The sequence below is a fragment of the Myotis nattereri genome (assembly GCF_964212035.1).
Source record: "Myotis nattereri genome assembly, chromosome: 2".
In the NCBI taxonomy this organism is placed as follows: domain Eukaryota; kingdom Metazoa; phylum Chordata; class Mammalia; order Chiroptera; family Vespertilionidae; genus Myotis; species Myotis nattereri.
In genome coordinates, this window is record NC_138076.1 from 142,760,126 (window position 1) to 142,775,946 (window position 15,821).

Genomic DNA, 15,821 nt, shown 5'->3' on the forward strand with positions numbered 1-15,821 from the left:
TGGCTTCTCTTCATCCTTTCACCTGTGAAGCCCTCTTCTCTTGGACATGAAAATACTCTGTTCCCCTTTCCAGATCTGCCACAAATGTCAACTCCTCCTTAAAGCTTCCCTCGTCACCCAGAGCAAAGAGTCTCTCATCTGAACTGCTGCACTTTAGTGTTATGCTCTTGTACTTGGTGATGCTGATGTGATGCTGTGGTCCCTGCTCCATGGGTTTGAGGGCAGAAGAGGTCTTTGTTCATCTTTGATTACCTAAGTACCCAGATCCGTGCCTTGCTCACTTTCGTTGGCTGTTGAGCCTCTACTGAAGTCATATAATTAGCACTCATTTGAAACTTAGAGTAACAGTCAAGCACTATACATGGTGGTAGTGGTGCTGTAGGAAATCAAAGGATATGGGTGAAGTACTGATGGACTTTTAGGTTTTGTAGGGATGGAGAGCTTTTTAGTTGAAAGAACTGATACCTAAGCACAAGTCTGCTGTGTCGGGGAGAGATCAGCCATCATGATCTGAGTGGAGGGCATAGGGCAGAGAGTGATGAGACATGAAGTACGATCAGTTGGAACAGAATTTTTGGTGGGCTTCAAAGGGTAAGCAAGACATTTGTACTAGATGCATAGACTGACGTGACAAGGGGTCTTTAGTCTTTAGATAGGTTGAAAGAGAGGAGGGGTTCAAGGATGGTGGTATCATTGCAGAAAATGAGGTAGTTGGGGAAATGAGCTGGAGTTGAGAAAATGAGTTCATGTATTTGCATAACCAGTGGGACAGCAACTGGGGGGAGCTCTGATCTGAGGAGGGAAAGAGGGCTTGGAACTAGGTCAGGAACCTCAAAAGTAGCTGCTTACCTACCCTCAGAAATGTGATCCTCGTTCTGCATTCCCTATTTTCTACTGATATCCTCATCATCCGCCCAGCTGTCAGATTTGGAACATCGAGTTACCTTTGATCCCTTAATTCACTCCTTGATTAGCAGTGCCTCTCAATTAAACTTCGTAGATGTCTCTTTCCTGTCTCCCTTTCCACCGTCATGGCTTTTCTTCCTTTAACAGCTTTATTGAGGTATCATGGCACATTATAAGTGGAATGTGGTTAAAGTTACAATGTGATAAGCTTTTGCATCGTCTGCATCTGTGAAATAATCACCGCAGTCAAGACAGTGAGCCCATCACCCTTCAGAGTCTCTTCTGTCCCTTCAAACTTCCTTCCTTCCTCCCCTCCTCTCTCCCCAGGGGAAGCCCCTGATCTGCTTTCTTTCACTCCAGATTTGTTTGTATTTTATAAAAAATTTTATCAGTGAGTCACCTACAGTCATTATTCACTGACTAGAGGCCCGGTGCATGACATTCATGCACTGGGGGAGGGGGGTCCCTCAACCTGGCCTGCACCCTCTTGTAGTCTGGGACCCCTCAGGGGATGTCCCCTCAGGGAATGGGCCTAAGCTGGCAGTTGGACATCCCCCAAGGGGGGGTCCTTAGCACTGCTGCGGAGGCGAGAGAAGCTCCCACCGCTGCGCTTGCCAGCCATGAGCCATGAGTGACCACCAGGGGGCAGGTCCTGCATTGAGCTTCTGCCCCCTGGTGGTCAGTGCATGTCATAGTGACCAGTCGTTCTGCCGTTTGGTCTGTTTGCATATTAGCCTTTTATTATATTGGATTCCATATTTGCAAATTTATCTACTCAAATTTGTCACTCCAAAAGTAATGCAGCATTTTCTAAGTTGTTCACAGATATGCAGAGAGTGGCAGAAAGTTTGAGTTGCCAACTGAGGTCAAGCTGGACAGTGCTCTGCCTTGTTTCAGCTCTCATACTATAAACAAGTGTCCTTTTGGTGGTCCTTTTAATGCCATGTTTCACAGTTGTGTGCTTGGAGTTGGTGATTTCGCTGTTTGAAATGGTGCCCTAGTGTCATGCTGAAGCATTGTCTAGTGTTTCTAAGTGATGTACCTTACAGAGAAAATACATGTTAGAGGACCTTCATTGAGACATGAGTTCTAGTGCTGTTTGCTATGAGTTCAGAACTGATGGATCAACAATATGTATTAAATAAGATGTCTTTAAACAGAAACACATAAAACAGGGTTATGTGTAGATCAGTTGACAAAAATGTTGTGACCAGAAGCATGCAGGAACCTAACCCTGTATTTCCTCTAGGAGCAGTGCTTCAGTGTTTGCTAATTAATTGTTCCTGCTCACTTTACAGAACATGAGAACCACAAACAACAAGAACAGGCTGTACCTCCTATACTCTTTATCAGGCTTCTTTCACTTGGCATAATTATTTTGAGATTAATCATGTAGTAGCATTTATCAGTAGTTTTTTCCTTTTATTGCTAAGAAGTATTCCATTGTATGGCTATATCATTCTTCAATCATTTACATGTTGATGGACATTTGTATTATTTCCATTTTTTGGCTGTTACAAATAAAGCTACAATGAATATGCATGTGGCCCTAGCCAGTTTGGCTCAGTAGGTAGAGCATTGGCCCGCAGACCAAAGGGTCCCAGGTTCTATTCCAGTCAAGGGCACATACCTCAGTTGCAGGCTCCTCCCCAGCCGAGGCCCTAGTCGGGGGGTCATGCAGGAGGCAACCGATTGATGTATTTCTCTCACATCGATATCTCTCTGTCTTTCCCTCTCTCTTCTACTCTCTCTAAAAAGCAATGACAAAATATCCTCGGGTGAGGATTAAAACATATATATATGCATGTACATTGTCCCCACTGTTGAAACAACACTGTATTCCTTCTGCTCCTTTTGAGTGGTTCTTTCCCTCTGGCCTTGGGTAGTTTTCTCACCTGTGTGAGTACTCCACTGAGTACCCGAGGGGCACCTTCCACCCATCTCCAGCATTCTCCTGTATGGCTCTCCTCTAATATTCTGCCATGCAAACTCCAGCTGCCTTGGCTTTCCTGGCCTCCCAGCTCCATCCTCAACCTGGAGAGACTTCCAGGCTCTCTCAAGGTCCCCCTCTCTGCACCCCAACCTGGAAACAGTCTCCAGGCAGTGAATTGGGGCAGTCATGGAGCTCACCTCACTTGATTCCTGGCTCTAAAGGATCATTGTCTTTCATGTCCTGATGTTCAGTGTCGTGAGAGCCACTGGTTGATTTATATATATTGTCCAATGTTTTGTTTCAGGAAGGAGGGGAACTCTGATCCCTGTTATTGTCTTGACCCATTTTTTTCTTTTTGATTCTGTAATTTCTGAATTTCTAAAAAGAACATTTACTGTGTTTTTGTTATAAGAAATAGAAACCCATAAAGGTGATTTGCTTTTTCAATGTTTGTGTGTTTTAGAGACTGTAAGTGTGGCTGGACCTTTCCGTCTGTTTAATCAGCCTTATTAAAATGGGCATGCTTTGAGCTCCGAAATAAACAGCACAGAAGAGCAGGGTAGGAATAACTGTCTGAGCAACAGCAGTGGGGACTGTTTCTACCTAGAAATACAGGCCTGGTTCTATGTAGAAATTCTGTCCTGACTTCATACCGGTTCCTTGAAGCATAAAATGGGCCCCTCGGGCCCAGCCCTTTATTATCCTTACTATTCTGCAGCGTTTCAACTATGAGGTTTCTGTTGACCTTATTCCCTTGGTCACTGGGTAACAGAGCCTCCTACTGCATAAGAAATAATAAAGCAATAGAATCCAGAAATTTTTATATGTATTGCCTTAGGGTTATGGCGTAAGAGACTGATTTCAATTACTGTTAAAAACCTCAAAATATGCACGTTGAGCTGAGCATAGCTGGGCTTCGCTTTGATACTCTGCCCAAAGAAAGTATCTAAAATGTTAGGTCCCTTCTATTTTGGGGTGAAAAACATCTTGCTCTACTTTTATTGCAGTTTAGGTAATTTTAGAACATATATGGAGTTAGTCTCACATTATAGTCCTCCACTAACTTAAAAAGAATTGTACAGCAGAAGAAATTGGGGTTTGAGACAGGCTCGTATAATTCCTTGGAGTGTCTGAGTTTCTCATTGATAGGGTAGCTCCATTACAATGATAGGCTTTCCAAGCCATATCTTAAAAAGGTAAAGTTATCCGGAATGATAGCTGTGTAACAGCACTGCCAAATCTTCCGTGTCTGTAGATGAAGAACTGGTGGATGTTGCTGCATCTGTCTTACCAGAACTGAAAAGTGAAACGTACAGCAAAGTTCACGTCTGTGCCGCACAGAAGCTGGCTCGACGTGGCTCCTTCAACAGAGTTCCAGCTTCTGAGAGGAGTCACAGGAAAGTGAACTCGGGACCCAGCAGCCCTTCCAGGGAAGAACAAGGTATCTACCTGCCTTTGCTGAACCCTGGACTCCGTCAGCCCATGTCATCGTGGCCTTATCCACGCGCTGGCACTTTAAATCCAGTCACCTCTCTAGGCCCTGCCTGCTTTTTCACTACCCTGAAGTGGGACAGCTATTGGGGGTAGAGAGTTGGTGACTTCACAGGGTGTGACCATGGGCCTATTCCTTGATATTGATCCTAGTCAGCCTGGAAGATCAATTAGCTTGCCACGGATGGCCTGTTTGATGCATCTCAAAAATGTATCCGACTTACAAAGCAACATTTGTTTTGTTTTTCTTCCCAATTCTCGATGAGACCTGAATTTACCAGTAACAGCTAGCTTTTCAAAATGTCTGTCTTTAAATCAAAACCAGAATAGACTTGAGATAGTCTTAGAGTTCCTGAGATGTGAAAATGTGTCCTGCTATAAAAAACTGGTAGGTATACATCCCTTGCTGTATTTCTGAGACCTTCCTTTTCTTTTATAGGACCAGGTGGCTTCCTAGAAATTGGAAGTCTGGCAGCTATTTACCAACAGCAAATAGAAGACAAGCCACAGTAAGTCTTTTAAAAACTCCAGGTGTATTCTTCTCTATTTCCGAATGTTAACTTGGACTAAATTGAAATGCCACCCTCCCAAAGATAACTTTTAGCAATCTTGCTCATAAGTCAGCCATTTGTTTATTAAAAAGTTTGTAAGTTTTCCCTTTATGCAAAACAGTGTGCATGATATAGCATCAGGAACACAGAAGTACAAAAAATTATCCCCTGAGCTATGAAAGCTTATAGGGAAAAAAATTAAACAAATGCCCCCCAAAAGACAAATCACTACTAGTGTGACACTGAAAAATGATACATCATAGTCCATGAATCACTTTGTCATCATTGTAACATGTGACTGCCAGTTACTTATCCGAAAGTTTTATGTATATTAATTCATCTAATCATAACAATCTTTTTTTTAAGTCATTACCTGAGGATATTTTTTCCATTGATTTTTTTAGAGAGAGAATAGAAGGAAGCGGGGGGCTGGGGGTGGAGAGAAACATCGGTGTGAGAGAAACATCAATCGGTTGCCTCCTGCACGCGCCCCAACCAGGGCTGGGGACTGAACCTGCAACCCATTTATGTGCCCTTGACCAGTAATTGAACCTATGACCCTTTGGTGCATGGGCCGACACTCTAACCACTGGCCAGGGCTAGTCATAACAATCTTTTGAGGTTGGTACTGTTATTCTCCTTTTACAGCAGTCACATATTATCAGAGGAAATGCTAAAGTAGGAACAAGAGGCATTTTTAATGACTGATGTGGGAAGAAACAGATTCTGAGGCAAGGGTCAGGGAGTGGAGGGACAGAAAGCTGATTAATGATAATGATTTACCCAAATAGGATAGTGAAAGGAAACACCATTCAGAAGAAGAGCTTAGGGTGTTGGAGGTAAGTAGGCCAAGTTGGCAAAAAGCTTTGAAAGCCAGGTAGAAGGGTTTGGATTTAGGAGACAGATGGTGCAGACTATTGCAGATTCACCAGGGAAGACCATTCTGGCTGCTTTAAGCAGGTGGGATTGGAAGTAGAGAATGCCCTCTAGGTGAGCAGATCACAGAGCAGAGCCTTTGCAGCAATTCTGTGGTGCAGGCCTGAGCTGGCGCAGCCAGAGGTGGAAAGCAGTGTAAACGGTGAGTCAGGAGGACCTACCAGAGCAGGAGGAGGCATTGCAGAAACACGTGGTTCTCAGATGATGGTGACAGCGGTGGAGATGGAAAGATTGACAGGAGACAGCTGGGCATAGGAAGGTGGGTGATGTGCTCAGTGGACACAGAGCTGAGTAATAGTGATTGCTTATTCAGAGGGGGCTGTGGTTGAGTCACTCAGCCCTGCAGCCTGGAGCACTCCATTTTATTCCCAGCAGCACAGTGGACAATGAGATTATGGGCAACCCAGGTCTCAGTGATTCCATCAAAAAGGTAGTCAGAAATCCCTGTTCTCTTTACTGGTTTCTAAAGGAGTTTCCTCATCTATTTCCAAAAATATACTGAACATATAAACATTTTGTTTTTTAGTATTTGGAAATTTTTCTGTATAAAAGGCCAGATAATGTTTATAATCTCACATATTGATGGGCCTTGATTTTGAATGCGTTGCCTAAAAAGTCTATAGTAATACTGAGCAGAATGGGACAAGAATGACAGAAAAGAATAATTTTGTAGATAAGTGTATTTCCTCACTCACTGCCCACTTCATTTGTCTCACAGAGGATTTGAGATGAATGGGATGTATCCTTGAAATCGAAGTTGGTCCAGTCTCTTAAGCAGCCCGGATCTCTCACGGTGACTGAGCAAGAGGCCCCTCTGGGTGACCTTTGGCAGACTGCTTACCCTCTGGCCCTCAGTTTTGTTCCCTAGTAAACAGGGAGGGGGGAAGAGGGGGGATGAGAGTGGTGACTAATCCTATATAATAAAAGAGAAACATGTAAATTGACCATCCCTTCGCTATGCTCACCAGCCAATCAGGATTGGATATGCATATTAACCTGACAAAGATGGCGGGTTAATTTGCATACACAGGTGCCGGGCAGAGAGCAGAAGTGGAGAGCTGGCAGCTTGGGGGGACATGGTTCCCTCGGTCGCTGGGCGGAGAGCAGAGCAGGAGAACCGGAGGCTTGGGGGGCTGTGGCTCCCTCCGTCGCTCCCAGTGCAGGGAGCACCAGGAATTCTGGGAATAGTAGTTCTGATGGCAGCCCCAGGACCGGAAGCAGAAGCCCAGAGCTCAGGGGGCACCAGGGATGCTGGGAATCGTAGTTCAGGTGGCAGACCAATCTCCTAGACCAGCAGTTCTCAACCTGTGGGTTGCGACCCCTTTGGCTGTCGAATGACCCTTTCACAGGGGTCGCCTAAGACCATCCTGCATATCAGATATTTACATTACGATTCATAACAGTAGCAACATTAAAGTTATGAAGTAGCAACGAAAATAATTTTATAGTTGGGTCACAACATGAGGAACTGTATTTAAAGGGCCAGAAGGTTGAGAACCACTGTCCTAGACACTAGACCAGCCGTGGGCAAACTACGGCCCGCGGGCCGGATTCGGCCCGTTTGAAATGAATAAAACTAAAAAAAAAAAAGACCGAACCCTTTTATGTAATGATGTTGACTTTGAATTTATATTAGTTCACACAAACACTCCATCCATGCTTTTGTTCCGGCCCTCCGGTCCAGTTTAAGAGCCCATTGTGGCCCTCGAGTCAAAAAGTTTGCCCACCCCTGCACTAGACCAAAGTGAGCCTGGAGCAAGTTACTGTAGTGGTGGGGGATGGAGGGAAAGCAAAGGTGAGAGACATAAGTAAAATCAGAGTTTCTAGGAAAAATTAAAGGGAAGTTCCTAAAACTTCTAGGAAATCTCCACCAATGAAGCAAAGGAAAAAAAATGCCTCCATTATTCTGTGAGCAACAAACCAAACTGGGTTGGGGTCTCAGACAATTCGCTCATATGATTGCAAAGACAGACAGAAACTACCGGATTGGAGAGGGCTCCCAGATTGGAGAGGGTGCAGGTCAGGCTGAGGGACCCCCACACCCCCTCCACCGTGCACGAATCTTCGTGCACCGGGCCCGTAGTATTATTATAATTGTGTAAAGTATTATAACGTTATGCTAATTATTGTAGTACCCATGTGCCTGGTAAGGGGTACCTGCTGGGTAACTGATAACTATTAGATGTGGAAGAGGCAGTTGAGGGGCCAGTGTTAGCTCTAAACTGAGATCCTCCCAGAGTGACTCCCCCATCAGCCATCAGCTCTCCTTCCTCCCCATCAACCGTCCATCCTGGTTATACCTGGTCGTCGCCTCTGCGGTTAGGTTACCTAATGTGTGTTCAGGGAATACTCTTTAACAACCGAGCAGTATTCCCCACTCTTGCTTTGGTGCGTTCCTTCAGAAAAGTAGAGTCGGGAGTTGGTAGAATGTGGTAACTCAGTGGTTCCTGTTGTTTCTTTTTATTACAGGGGCAAAGCTTTGGACGGGGAGGGGGTGACGCTTCCATCCAGCAGCCTGGACCCCGCCGCTCCTTTCCCTGTCCACCCTGTGGACTCAGAATACTGTGTCAATCCTTTAGTCCACCAGGTGTTTTCCGTGCCTCAGACGGACTTGCAGGCCTTCTCCACACAGAATGGTCTGAATAGACAAGTAGGTGTCTCCCTCGCTTCTGCGGCCTCAGACGTGGAGAGCCTGAAGCCAGGCCTGCTGGCCAGCCAGCCCCTGCTGTACGTGCCCTCCACCTCTCTGTTCATGCTGTGCGGGAGCCTGCAGGAGGGACCGCCCCCGGAGCCCGGGTCCGAGAGGGACAGCAGAGGCTCAGAGGCCTCAGCCCCAGCGCTGTGGTCCACACCTGCAGCCCAGAAGCGCCTGGGTGAGGAGAGGCAGCTGCCGGAGGAGGAGGTGGAGGAGCCGGCCGCTAAAAGACAAAGCAGGGGCTACGAAGACGGCCCTCTGTCCCTGGTCATGCCCAAGGTAAGGGCGTCCCGGTGGATTCTTGGGTGGGTGTGTTCAGGGACGTCCTGTTACGGGAGCTTCTTCCTAATGAGGACACACCGAGGTTAATAAGCTACTGAGTCTGGAATAGGGGCTATTTCATGGGCCACTTGCATATTTAAGGCCTGAACTAGCTTTCCCCAAAAGGCTTGCCGTAAAGTAGTACTATAAGAAAAGTAAGTGATTTTTATAAAAGTCACACTTTGTATAAAATGACAAAACGTTTAAAGAAAAGTTCTACCCATAATGCCACCACACAGAGGCCATCACTGTTCACACGCCTGTATATTTCCTCCCGGTCTTGTTGCCGTCCTTTTGTTTTAAATACATTGAGATCATCAAACCGTCTCAATCCAGGACTCAGCTAAGTTCCAGAGTCAGGAATGTGGACGCTACTTCACTTTCAGAGCCTGTGCTTGGTCAGTTTTCATCTCTGCCCAGAGATCCCGTCTCCCTGCCCACAAAGTGAAAGGAGCAAACACAGGAGCTGTCCACGTCTCTGGCTTAGTGGCCATGCAGAGGTTGATGAGGCGTGACCAGTGAGACTCGCAGACAGCAGGAGCACTGGCATTGCAGCGGGTTGTAGTGGGTTAGCTGGGTACCCTTCATGGGAATCAGTTCATTAATTAAGGCCCTTTCTGCTGCCGGGGCGAATTTTCCTAAGTGTGTATGTAGTGTGGGTTGCAGAACAGAAATGAAGGACTGATTGGTATGTGCCTTAGATAAACAAGACAGCGTTGGGCCTCCCCGCAATTCTTATCAGGCCCCTCAAAGACTGTGGTATCATCACCCTTTCTGTGCCGGCAGCTCAGAAACATATTGCACAATCTGAACATCATGGCCCGTTTTCCCGTTTATGAAAATCTCCACCATGTCTATGCTTGAGACGTGACGCTGATTTTCAGGCCATTCCTAAAATGTGCCTGAGACAACAGACATACACAAGTCACTGTTGTGCACAGCTGTGTTTGACCTTCCTGTTCTGTGGTGGTTGTTTTGGTAAAGCTGTTATTAAGATTTGCTGCTGGGATTTTGACTTGCTTTTCTGGTTCCTGGTTTGGTTGTGCTTAGAAATCCGCAGATTCCTCAGATGTTGCCTCTCCCAAGATGCGGGGTAACAGGGCGTCCGTGTCCCTTGAAGACATGCCCTGGAATAGCCACCTGCCTGCTGCAAGGGGCGTTTGGGGAAAGGCTCCAGCACATGGCTTCGTTTCTTCTGAGTGGGGAAGTCTTCCAAGGAACATAGAGACTGAAAAGCCTTTGCAAGAAAATGAAGGCACCACCGAGCCCTCTTTGCTGCAGTGTCTTTACGTGCAGCCACCAGCCGGTAAGGGATGTTGTCATGTCCCGAAGGCCCCTGGGGTAATTGACAATCAGTTGGATTTTTAAATCTTGTTCCATGTCACCTGACCAAAGCAGTTCATTGATGAGCTTCCGAGTCATTTTACTCTCAGCCCTCTTGTTTCCTCCACGGATGAAACGAAGGGAGAGGCTGCTTAGACTTTTGCCAACCTCCAGGTTAATGGGAAAATAATTACGCAAGTGATTTTTTTAAAAAAATGTATTAAACTTTATTTGCTAAAAAAGCACAATAGCCCTGACCAAGTGGCTCAGTTGGTTGGAGCCTTGTCCCATATACCAAAAGGTTGTGGGTTCCATTTCTGGTCAGGGCACATACCTAGGTTGTGGGTTCGATCCCTGGTTGGGGTACCTACAGGAGGCAACTAATCAATGTTTCTCTTTCACATCGATGTTTCTCTCTCTCCCTCTTCTCTCTAAAATCAATAAAAAACATATCGTTGGGTGAGGATTTAAAATTTTAAAAGGCACAACAAATTCAAAAAATGATTCTTTTTTATAATTCGGCTGAGTCTGGCTTTGGTTCAGTGTGACAGTATGAGCCAGTTGGCCACTGTGTGCTGATCTCTTGAATGTCCAGAGGGACGAACCTGTGACTGGTCAGGTGGCAGGGCTGCAGCAGAAGGGCTGGGTGTGAAAGCCCCCTGTTGTCTGCAGCCACCCTCATTGGTAAAACGGCAATCACAACAGCACCTGCTTCCCGGGGGGAGGGGTGCTGTGAAAATTCAGTTCAATGAGAATACATCTGAAGCATTTAGAATAATAGTGTCTGACACTTAGTAAGACTCAATAAATGCTGTTACCATTTTGAAGTAAAGCTGAAATATAATAGACACCTAATTTAGATATGCACAGAGTACATGAAGCTGCTCTGGATGGAAAGAGACTTAAATTGATTTTCCTCAAGTCCTTGTTCACTTCACAGGTAGGTAGGAACTGGTTATTATTCACTCCTCTAGAAGATATTCTTTATTCCTTTAGCAAGTATTTTGTGAGAGTTTAAACATGATTCCCAGTGTTACAGATATATTGAACAAAACCCAGACACGGCCATGGCCCTTTGCCTCTGTAGTACAGCCCAGGGATTCCTCCTCAGCACACTTACAAGTGCACAGAACACAGGGATTATAAAGGAAGCCAATTATATGGAAACTAGAGGCCTGGTGCACAAAATTCCTGCAAGCGGCTCGGCCCTCACAGCCCCGGCTTCATCCGGAAGGTCACCCGGAAGGATGTCCGAAAGGTCGTTCAGCTGTCCGGTCTAATTAGCATATTATGCTTTTATTATTATAGATACAGTTAGAAAAATGTTTTTTAATTATAGTAATAAAAATGTGACAAAAAATCCAATACTCTCATAATTTCAAAATTGTGATGAGCGTAACAGTCTTCAGAAATCTGCCATAGCTGTAATGTTCTGTGAATATATCTGTGTTTGTTCTAGTGACAAAGTCAAGGTAGTAGTAACACTGTTGTGATGTGTTGCCCATGATCTTAACTGAGAGAAATATAAATTTCAGCTACAGGTCATAGAAGTAAAGATACAGTTTTTCCCATCCAAGTTCCATTCCTCCTCCATTTCAGTGCAGTGGTGTTCACATTGAAATCCCCCTCGGGAGACACAGGCATCCACCCAGTTCTCACACAGAAATATGGGGGGTTTCAGCCAGAGCTGCTGCTGCAAAGAGGCAGTGCCAGCTGGGAGAGCACAGGGAAGGGGCTGGGAGGGCACAGGGGAGGGGCTGACTGCTCAGGTGGGGTTGATTTACTGGGGGCTCCCATTTGCAAGTGCCCTGAGGAATTTGAGCTTGAATGGGACCTTCATGCTGACTTCTGCCTTGTTCTGCTTGTTTCAGGATTAAATGGTCTCAATGTGCTCTTACCTGGTAGCCAGACCCCTCATGCTATGAGACCACCTTCGGGTCAGCTGCCACCCCTTGGTGTCCCTTGCGTGGTCTTACCATCGTCGACACTGGGCCCATTTCCTGTTCTCTACTCTCCCACAATGGCTGGGCCGGTTTCCCCTGCTCCTGGCACTGTCCCAAACATGGGACCTGGGAATTTCCGCTTGCCAGGCCTCGGATCAACGCCTCATCTTCTCATCGGCCCTGCAGCCCTGGTTAACCCAAACTCCTCGACACTCTCTCCGGCAGACCCTCAGCTTCAGGGTCCCCACTCACGTAACCAGAGTCCAGTGATGTCCAGACCCCACAACGCCACCCAGCCCACATCCCCAGTGTACGAAGGACACCCAGGCTCTGTGGTGAAATTACAGCAGGTGAGTCCTGAAGTTTTGTTTCCGTTTGCACAAGAAGGCTCATCGCTCTGGGACGGGGGTGCCTGCATCTCACCAGCTTTGGTTTTAGTCACCTGACTGCAGGGCAGCGGCTCCGGGTGAGGTTCTCCCAGCTTCCCCTACAGACCCCATTACCTGCTTATAAAGTACAAAGGCCTATGGCGGGAGATCCATGCTTTAAAGACAAAAATGTTTCTTACTTGTTTTTAATTAGAGGAAATTATTTTAGGCTTAGTTCAGGTAAATTTTTGATGAATGCTGAATGTTCAGATTCTCCAAGTTTTCATTTCTTTATTTAGGTCCATAAAGGAGACCACCCTGAATTTTAATCGTGCAGAAACAAGAGAAACTTCGGAAGTCTTGATACTGACACAAAGATTTTTAGCACCTGTCATTTCTTAAAATGCAGTGTTTAGGAGGCATCTATATGCATACACACTCAGAATAGAGGCAAATGTACATATATAAGTGTATATGATTAATATAAATTAATCAAACTATATTTCTCCCCCAAACTCCATTTATACTTTAGTCAATAAGTATTTGTTGAATTCCTTTCATGCATTAAGCATTTTTCCAGAGTGCTTTCTCTCCAAAAGAAAGAGTTATGTTGCAGCAAAAAAATATTTTAAACATGTTATTCAGAGGCTCAGAAGTTTAGTAGACGTTGAAATAAACATGGTAGTTTTTAAACAAGGCTATTACAACATAACATATACTTTTTGATCACCAGTTATGTGCCAGGCACGGACCTAGGCAGTGAGGGTTTAACAGTAAACAGGATAATAGTCCTGCCCTCCTAGAGCTTGTTCAGGGGATAAATGTTTAACATTTAACAGGAGAGGATAAATATCAATAAACAAAAAGAGCCAAGAAACACATACTTACTGTTTGCTTGGCATGCTCTAAAGTACCTTATCAGTATTTTATTGTTCAGTTTTTACAACCTCTAAAGTCGGTACTTTTATCATCCCCGTTGTATGGATGAAGAAACTGGGGGACATACTGGTTAAATCATTTGCCCAAGGTCACACAGCTAATTATGGCAGAGCCCAGACCCTGGCTCCAGGTGCCACGCTTATAAATTCTTTGTTAGACTGCCTTTCTGCACACAAGATAAGTTAATTCCCAATTGTGATAAGTGTTGAGGAGATAAGTCGCGTGAATGTGATAGAAAAGCCAAGAGGAGGGACCGCCTGCTGAGGGACCATAATGACACAGGACTTCCAGTTTAGAGACGAGAACAATTTGACTTCCCTTCTGCTTTTATTTACTCTGTTTTTCTTTTGTAGTCCCCAACTCCAGGGACCCCCAAGAGCACCCGACACACACATTGCGAGACATTCTTCAAGACACCCGGCAGCCTTGGAGACCGGGTCCTTAGGAGAAGAGAGAGCAAGCAGTCGCAAAGCGCCAGCTCGGCGCAGCGGAGACTTGAAATACCCAGCGGCAGTGCCCACTAGCCGGGTGCTCTGCCTGATGGCGTGCCTCAGACCGCCCGAGCTTCCCTGCCTGTCACAGGTCAGGTCCTGGCGCTGGAGCGAAGCAGAATGCACGCCATCGCACCTTTCACCCTCCGGTCCTCACGTTAACTTCCCATCACCGTCTATTCTCCTGAAAGTCATTGTTACTAATTGCGCGTTTAGTACCAGTTAGCGCCCAGACTCTGTGCCTGGTGTCGCAGGGAAAGCGCCCGCTGACTTGTGGTTCTGCTCCAAGAATTCTCTATTTGCTCGAAGTAGATCGGAACAGGCTACTGGAGCCTGTGGTTTTCCTAAAGGTGGGGCCTGTCCAGCACTTAGCCAGGGTGAATGTCCCTGATGTGTCTTTCCACTCGCCCTGAATAGATCTGTGGTGAGAGAGCCTTCCTGCAGATTAAAAAGCTAAGGCTTCTAGGCTTCATCAGGAAGACAGCGTCAGCTGTGAATCCTACCGTGTTATTTATTGTGTTCCCGGAATGGGACTTAGTGCAAAAAGTTTACAAGTACAGTGGGGCCTTGACTTACGAGTGTCCCGGCTAACGAGTTTTTTGAGACACCAGCTGTCTCTCAGCCGATTTTTTGCATTGAGTTGATAGAGTAATTTGAGTTAACGAGCTCCTTAATGAGCTCGATCTCCGAACGAATTAAACTCGTAAGTCAAGGCCCCACTGTACAGCAAAACATGCTCTTCAGGGTGTGACGACTTGAATGTTTGTGCTTTCCCCATATAAATTGCCCTTCACTTACTTTACAACTTAGAGATAATGTGGATAATGTTGGTACACATGACAGAACGTCAAGACCAAAATAACTGTGAATGGCACACCTTGCTACAACGGATGTGCTAACCCTGTCTGGGCACAAGAGCTCCGATGAACTACAGCGGCCGAACCGCTGCTTCTCAGTTAACTATGGACCAAAAAAAAAAAACACAAACCTTTCTGTGTTCGCTGTCCTTCACTACATGCCCCTGTGGGGTTCTTTTTTTTTTTTTTATTTAAATGTTAAATGTCAGGTCTGGATGCCTTCTAACAATTGCTGTTCATTGAGTAAATTAGGGGGGTGGGAAGTAATTGTATGGGAAATTGGAATCTGAATAGGACCTTTTGGTTGAATTCTGAAGAATTAATGTAGAAACTGATAATAGGACAATAGGTGATTATTTTTTCCTTTACGTTTTGTCTTCAGTTTGGAAGGATGAGAGGAAAGTGGACACAGGTTGTTGAGTACCCAAGAGCATTCAAACCAGAGTTATGTTCAGAGGACAGAAGAGCAAGCAGGTGAAAGCAGGAGCTTATAGTTCAGCGTGACTGCAATTCGGGAAGCTGTCATGCAGTCTCCCTTTGTCAACCCAGGGCTTCGGTACATAGCCAGACGAGATCTTTGTATGCCTAAATTTATTGATCTTAACCTCACTCCTGTTTCTTCAGAATAAATGGGTCCTTCCCTTCCTCTTTCTTCATTCCTTTCTCTTTTTTTAAATTTCTATCTTGGATTTGGAGTCTTGGTTTAGGGTTTTATTTTATTTTTATTTTTGGATCCAATAAAATGTTATATGAAAGAATAAAAATATTAATTTAAGAGACTCTGGGAGTCTGTGTAAAGTAGCTTTATATTAACTACCGGATATTATTAGCCTTAATACCCCCATAAGATTTTTTTTTTAACTAAAAGTAGGTAGTTAGAATAAGTAAATTTGCTACCATATAAAATTTTACTAACACTAAACTTTTAAAGTTTACAAGATGCTATTTTTCCCCTTTTTTACAACCTTCTCTGGAGTTCAACAGATAAAAATGTTCAGTCATCCACCATTGCATGGTAATGATTACCTTGAACGAATATGATGGGATCCCTATCGGAACAAATGAAA

The 15,821-nt window shown here is 45.2% G+C and overlaps 1 protein-coding gene across 1 annotated transcript in view; it reads left to right on the forward strand.

The window, feature by feature from the left end:
* The window catches only part of E2F7 (E2F transcription factor 7), a gene marked incomplete at both ends in the record, with an annotated part of 35,715 nt that extends 21,785 nt beyond the window's left edge, over nt 1-13,930 (forward strand). The window contains 6 exons of the mRNA XM_081084981.1: nt 4,095-4,280; nt 4,770-4,839; nt 8,287-8,791; nt 9,884-10,139; nt 12,028-12,449; nt 13,760-13,930. Of these exons, the coding sequence (XP_080941107.1) occupies nt 4,095-4,280; nt 4,770-4,839; nt 8,287-8,791; nt 9,884-10,139; nt 12,028-12,449; nt 13,760-13,930 (1,610 nt within the window). The remainder of the gene's footprint in view (nt 1-4,094; nt 4,281-4,769; nt 4,840-8,286; nt 8,792-9,883; nt 10,140-12,027; nt 12,450-13,759) is intronic.
* Nucleotides 13,931-15,821: the final 1,891 nt, after the last annotated feature.